At 60.1% G+C, this 7,001-nt stretch overlaps 1 protein-coding gene across 1 annotated transcript in view; it reads left to right on the plus strand.

The window, feature by feature from the left end:
* SHOX (short stature homeobox) overlaps positions 1–5,995 on the plus strand; it is a 9,315-nt gene extending 3,320 nt beyond the window's left edge. Inside the window, exons 2-5 of the mRNA XM_007956768.1 lie at positions 193–401; positions 3,903–3,960; positions 4,357–4,445; positions 5,750–5,995. Coding sequence (XP_007954959.1) covers positions 193–401; positions 3,903–3,960; positions 4,357–4,445; positions 5,750–5,995 — 602 coding nt within the window. The remainder of the gene's footprint in view (positions 1–192; positions 402–3,902; positions 3,961–4,356; positions 4,446–5,749) is intronic.
* Positions 5,996–7,001: the final 1,006 nt, after the last annotated feature.

The following is a 7,001-nucleotide window of genomic DNA, read 5'->3' on the forward strand; positions in this document are numbered from 1 at the left end:
GACGCCATCCGCGCGTCAGGGCGCGGGGTTTGCAGGCCTCTTCCCTGCAGGGCTCACGCTGGGCCTTTGGGCGCGAGCGTGACCTACGCGCGGGCCCGGCCTGGCTGCCCCAGGGCGCAGGCGGCGCTGGTGGGCCGGCGGGAGCCCGCGGCCGGGCGCTCGGCCTCACCGGTGCCCGGCCCTGGTCCGCAGGTGTCTACGAGTGCAAGGACAAGCGCGAGGACGTCAAGTCGGAGGATGAGGACGGGCAGACCAAGCTCAAGCAGCGGCGGAGCCGCACCAACTTCACCTTGGAGCAGCTCAATGAGCTGGAGCGACTGTTCGACGAGACGCACTACCCCGACGCCTTCATGCGGGAGGAACTCAGCCAGCGTCTGGGCCTGTCGGAGGCGCGCGTGCAGGTAGGACCCGCGCTTCACAGCGGGCGCGGTGGGGCCGTGCGCCCGGGCTCTCCCGACACCCTGGGCCTCTGTGCACGGGCTGAGATGCCCTTCCCCTCTGCCCGGCTCCCTTCCCCTCCATTGTCCTCCCCTCCTTCCCGCCCCGCCGCAGGGCAGGAGGGCGTCGGATTAGCTGAGGCGCTGTCCCCATGGGACTTCGCCAGTAGCGTTTGAATTCGCGACGCCCCACCTGGCGTGTCACCGTCTGCGGGGGCCTTGGGCGTGTGCAGCACGTGCGCAGAGGGGACTCGCTGCAAGGCTGCAAGGCTTTCCTTTTCTTTGTAAAAAAAAAAAAAAAAAAAACCTATTCCTGTGTTTAAAGGGAGGGGTGGCTTCAGAACCGCTTGTGCAGGTTCTGGAGATCGGGCCTGGAACGGGTCCCACGGACCCCACGTCTCCCACGTTGAGAACAGGCCGAGGGTCACTAGCCCGCGCTCTGGAGACCGGTTCCGAAAATGGAATGAAAATAGGTGCCGGGAAGGGCCCAGTGGAAGCGCAGGGAATTGGCCAGAGAGGGGTTGGCACGTTGAATAACCAGCGCGCTGAAAAACTTTGCGCCCCGATTTAGTTTACGGAACAAAAATGCAGACCTGTTTCCGAGGTAGCACTTCACATAATCTTCGTTTGAAAAGATATGATTTTTATTCTCTCTCCTCCTTACCCCTGTCCATCTCACCGTGTCACTCACTGCATCAAAATGCCTACTGCTGGCTGCACACAGACACTTACTTCCCAGGCACTTTGTGGCTCTTCTCCTCAGAGGCAGCGGGGTTGGGGCGCCTTACGGGCCTGCGAGGGGCAGACCGGCCTCCCCTGTGGACCGTCGCTCAGAGAGCATGACTCTTAGCTCCTAGCATCTGCCTCTGCCTGGAGGGGAGAGCCCCCCCCCCGCCTCCCTCCATGGAAAATGGAAAAGGCAGCCCCAGATAAATTAATGACAAGATTAAACTTTTGCTGAAGGGGACATCAACTTTCATGTCATCTCCTTGTGTCTTCCTGTCTGGGATGTGTAATATCTCCCAGCCCTTGATGTACTGTTTCTATAAAAGTAAATTACTTGTAATTTAATTCTACACTATTTCTTTCCGTAGTCTATTATCAAGGTGCACCTTAGCAGGCCGCTTGGTGCAGAAAATTGGTTCTTGGGTGTCTGCACATCTGGGGGTGGCGGAGGGGGGAACGTTCTAAAATAAAAAATAAAAGAGAAGGGTGGGGGTGCGAGTGAGGGGGTGAAGTGAGGGTCTATCGATCCAGAGGTGAATGAAAATTGAAGGGCTGTAAATAATAATAAAACCAACCACGGGGCTAGTAAGAAGGAATTTTCTGCTGGTCACAAGGAACAGAAATGTCACGTAATGCAATGAAGGAGGCTGGAAGGCTTCAAAATATCAATTAGTTAAAACTCATCTGTGGCAGGGGTTGAAGCATTTCCAAGCAGAATACGGTCTGTCCTTCCCTGTCGCGTCCGGTGGCTGGCTTAGCCTCGCTCGGTACAGCCTGTCCCTTGCTGTTAGAGGATATAGTTTCAATTTCGTGTGGAAATTTGCTGTAAGTAAATTGGGGCGCCTATGGAAACTGGTCCTTATTAACCTTTTATTTTTAGTGCTGGACTCTTAAGTCCTATCACCCAGCTGTCAGCCTCATAATGGAAAGTTATGAGCCTACGGTGACTAGCAAGCAGTAATTTCATTACGACAGATATCTTTGGGTTTACGGCGTAGAGCTAAATTAAATGTCATTATTCACTGTCTGTAATGGAAATCAAAAGGAAATCGGATTAGGCCGTTTGCGCAAGAAATCGCGGCCTGATGCTTAATGAAGAAGTAACTGTCTAAACCAGTGTAGTGAGCTTTACTTAGCATATTCCGGACTAATTGGAATTGATCGAGACTCACCCCGACTCTGATTTACTGTCGCTGAATGCAGCGGCTATTTCATCACTTTTATTTTTTATAATTTTTTTCCCTACCCCCTCCCGGGCCCCTCTCCTGAAGTGAAAGTGAACGTCCCTTTTCCAGATTTAAATAGGATCCAGCTTCAGGAAAATACAAACAAACAAACAGAAAGTGTCCTTTCCCAAGCACTTTCGCCTGACCTTGACTGCTTTCCTCCCGAGGAGGCTAGATACCCCACCCAGAACGTCAGAGGGGCGCGGGTCCTGGAGGGGTCCCCGAGGACAGGAAATGGAAGCCAAATCCTTGGGAATGGAGAGCAAGGGTTGGAGAAGTCTCAACTTCAGTGGGCAGGGGTTTATTTTCGCAAGTGCTTTTCCTGCGGGGGGTGGAACACGGTGTACGTTTCCCGGCTCCCTGCATAGTGGCCGGATGAACTTGCCCGCGGGCCAGGCAGAGAGGGTTCCGACAGGCAGGGCAGGGGCACGCCGTGGGCAGCCCTCTAGGGAAGGAAATGGCCCCCTGACAGCCTGGAACTGAAAAGCGCGCGTTGGGCTTCTTAGCCTCTGGAGTTTTTGAGTGTTTCCAACCTCCTAGGGTCGGCTGAGGGTTCTCTGCGCAGGGGGATAGGGGGCACCAGCCGGGCCGGCGCGCGAAGCAGAGCGCGCGCAATGCACGCGTCCAGCCCCGGAAGAGCCCGGAGCGACCTGCGTAGCTGGCGCCCGCGAGACTTTGTGCTCGGTTTGCGCGTGTTCAGGGACTTCCACCGCGCCCCCGGAGCGCCTGCAGGGAAAGATGCGGACAAACCGGTTAGGAGAAAGTAGCCGGTATCACCCTCCAAGGTGGGGAGGCGTCCTTTGGGGCCCTGAGTGCCAGGATGTTCACCACCACGGCTGTTTGGAGGGCGAAGGGGGTGTGAGCGTGGGGAGCCGGCACGGGGTATTCCCCTATGCCCTTCTTGACACCCCAGAGTGCCACCTACCTCTTGAGCCCGAACTCTTGACAGCATCCCAAGGCCCGAAGGGCTGCAAATCCTGCAGTCTCGGGGTGAACTTGATCTTTGCGGCTCCAGGACGTTCGGGGCTGTTGTCATGTCGATGAAGACCACCACGTGGGCTTCCTGCTTGGAGCCGACCAGGGAGGCAGTGTGTGTACAGGTTGGGTTCCCATCTGTACCCACCTGCGTCCCTCTCTCTCGTTGCTGAACCGCGAGGGTAGAAAGCCAAGTCCTGGCACAGGGTGGCCAGGGGTGAAAGCCCACCCAGAACGCTGCAGACCCAGGGAGTCCCCCCTGCACCCTGGTCCCAGCACGCGTACCCTGACTCAATAGGTGCAGGGGTGTAAAAGTGTTTATAGAGTGGCAACACCCAAGACAAGTTAGCACTGGAAGCCAGAGCAGGGCTGAGTTTGACAGACCCCAGGCCTAGGTAGCCAGTTACGGCGGGGTTGGGGCGGCCGGGGTGTTGGAGGGTCGGGTGCCCCTGCCCCCACCCCAGTGGCTCCGCTCCAGCCCCTCCCCCGAGGCAGAGTGCGGGACTCTCAGGGCTGACGGTGACCCCTCCACCCACAGGTGTGGTTCCAGAACAGGAGGGCCAAGTGCAGGAAACAGGAAAATCAGATGCACAAAGGTGGGGTGCCAGGGGGTGCGTGGGGAGGCCCGGGAGGTGCTGGTGGGGGTGCTAGGGGGGTGCATGGGGAGGCCCGGGAGGTGCTAGGGAGGCTGAGGAGGTGCTGGGGTGGGCAAGGGGACGGTGGGTTCCATGGGGAGGTGGGGTAGGTGCTGGTGGTGCCGGAGGGCTAGGGGGTTGCATGGGGAGGCCTCGGAGGGACAACAGAAGGCTAGTGTGCTGCTTGGGCCGGCGGAGGAGGAGCTGGGGACCAAGGAGAAGGTGGGGAGAGGGGTCATAAGGAGCTGAGTAGGTTGTGAAGGGAACAGGGCGGTTGGGGGAGGTGGCTGGGAGGACCTGGGCTGTGGAGGTTGTGGGCGAAGCTGCGATCATTCTGCCCTCCGTGTTTCTCTGCAGGCGTCATCCTGGGCACCGCCAGCCACCTGGACGCCTGCAGGGTGGCCCCCTACGTGAACATGGGGGCGCTAAGGATGCCTTTCCAGCAGGTAGCGCGTTTTCCTTCCTTCCGACCCACGCGGGCGCGCCGCCTCGCCCCCACCTCCTCGGCGGGCTCCTCCGCCCCCCCCCCCGCCCACTCCCGGGCTCGCCCCCTGAAGAAAGGCCACCGCTTTTACAAGCGGGCATTTAGAGCCGCGTTGGCACGTATTAAAATCACGCTGTAAAACTCCAAAAGTCACCTCTGGGAGGGTAGAAACACAAACTCAAACAAAATCTTACAAAATTTGGAGCGCAGACAGAAAATCCCACCCACCCGCGAACCACCCACTCCGCCGCCGGCTGAGCGGAGGAGGGACGCCCGCCTGGATGTGAGGGCCACTCCGCGCACTCCTTCTGCGCCTGGCCTCACCTTGCGGCTGGGAGTCGGTGGCCTCGGGGCCCAGCCCAGAGCCCAGGCCTGCAGGCGCCGCAGGGCGTGGGGTCCCCCACGTGGACGTGGGGTGGCCAGCCAGCGGGAAGAGTTTCAGGACAAAGAAGGGATGCCTGCGAGACTGACACCTCTCAGTCAGGCCCAGACGCGGTGCGCACTTAAGCTCAGATGGGGGCCGGAAACTGAGTGTCTGGGCTCTGATTTAGACCCCCCACTTCAGGAGGGGGGCGAGGGCCGATACCAGAACCGAGAGGTGTGCTTCGGCCTTTCGGGGGTGGTCTCCGCTCGCAGCCCTTTCACTCCGAGGACCACGCCTGGCTTATACTTGGACCCCCGGTGCCCCATTTGCCGCTCCGCGGCCTGGGTGGGTGGGCTACGTTTTGAGGGTCCAGGCAGACACCCAGGAGATGGAGCCCGGAACCAGGACGCGCGGTGCTGTAGGCAGAAGAGCGATGCAGGGACCCCAGTGCGGGCCCCCCACCCTCAGATTCGGGGGGGCTGGAGCCGAATCCTTAGAACAGGGCCCCTTTCTGGAACTGGACGTCCGTCGGGCCACAGATGTCTGCTGTCCCACGTGGCAGCTGTAGGAGCTCCCAGAACCCGCGGGCCTTCGAGTCAAGGAAAAGGGACCTGGACCCCGGAGTTGGGGGACCTGGGCCGAAGGCCAGATTCCCAGATGGGATCTCTCCAAAGAGTCCAACAAAGCGACCCCAGGGTCCATCCTGATTTGCAGGGAATATGGGGGTGTGTGACGGGGGCTTTAGGATCTCCCAGGTCCAGCGCGGACCAAAGCCCGCAGAGGGTTCACCAGGGTGTCCAGCGAGCAGCGCCGGTCCCCCAGAAGGAGGAGAGTAGGAGGGGTCCCGCAGGATGTGCTGCCAGCCCCCTAACACCGCGCTCGCTCCCCTCACTCTCCCACAGGTCCAGGCGCAGCTGCAACTAGAAGGCGTGGCCCACGCGCACCCCCACCTGCACCCGCACCTGGCGGCCCACGCGCCCTACCTCATGTTCCCGCCGCCCCCCTTCGGGCTGCCCATCGCCTCGCTGGCCGAGTCGGCCTCGGCCGCCGCTGTGGTGGCCGCCGCGGCCAAGAGTAACAGTAAGAACTCCAGTATCGCCGACCTGCGGCTGAAAGCGCGCAAACACGCCGAAGCCCTGGGGCTCTGACCGCCCCTGGGCCTGGCCCCGAGCTCCGTCCTGCACACGACCCCCACCAGCCGCCTCCCGCCCGACGGACGTCCCGGAGCCAGAGCGCTGCCGCCTTCCCGCCCCGGGCACCCGCGGACCTCCCGGAAGGGCACGCGCGGACCCCCAAACCCTTCTGGGACTGTGCAGAGGGCAGCAGGGCCCCCCAGAGCCTGGAGGATGGTGTGCGTCCTGGACTCGCCGCGGCCGCCATCCTCTGCCGTCGGCGCCTTTGTTCCCCTGCATGTGGCCTCCGATCCACGTCCTGAAGCTCACCGAGTAAATTAGATGAAAGATCCCCGGGGCTGGTCTCCACTCAAGACGACCTTTGTTGACCTTGGTGTTGTGTCCCTGGCACGACTTTGCTACAGGACGCGTGCGGATTTCAACGTGGACTTTGAGCTCCGGGCCTGCGCTGCCCTCTACACCCCACCGCGCCCCGAGGCAGCAGGAACCCAGCGCATCTGCCCCGGAGGCTAGAGACCTGGCTGCGGGCAGCGGGAGGGGCAGAAGGAGCGGAAATTGGAGTCCTGACCGCTGGGGGGACCTGGATTTGGGCAGGTCTTAAATGCACGAGTGCGCGCGCGTGCCTCCAGAGCACCAGCCCAGCTGAGATTCCGTGTGCCATAGAACAGGCCACTTTATAACTTGTTTGATTTCCGAGTTGCCGATTTTTGCTGTTTTCTCACAATTCAGAAGCAAGCAATTTGCTTACAAAGTTGGACGCGCGGCTGGACGTAGAGCATTTAGCCGGAGTAACTTTGGTGAAATGCAATGAGGATTTTGGTCAAGTGCAATACTGTAAATTTATAGATTTTAAGAGGAAAGGCCGCACACCCTGCGTGGGTCCACTCCCGGCTCCCCGGGCCCTGCTGGGTAGTGGCTGGCGTGGTGTGGTGTCAGGGTGCTCTGAACAAGGTTGGTGTGATGTGTGCTGCATGAGGTATGTGAGAACGCGTGTTAGAATGGAAGGGGTCATTGTGCGAGG

This window comes from Orycteropus afer, unplaced genomic scaffold (genome assembly GCF_000298275.1).
Source record: "Orycteropus afer afer isolate SDZICR_OR568_19922 unplaced genomic scaffold, OryAfe1.0 scaffold00663, whole genome shotgun sequence".
NCBI classification, from domain to species: Eukaryota; Metazoa; Chordata; class Mammalia; order Tubulidentata; family Orycteropodidae; genus Orycteropus; species Orycteropus afer.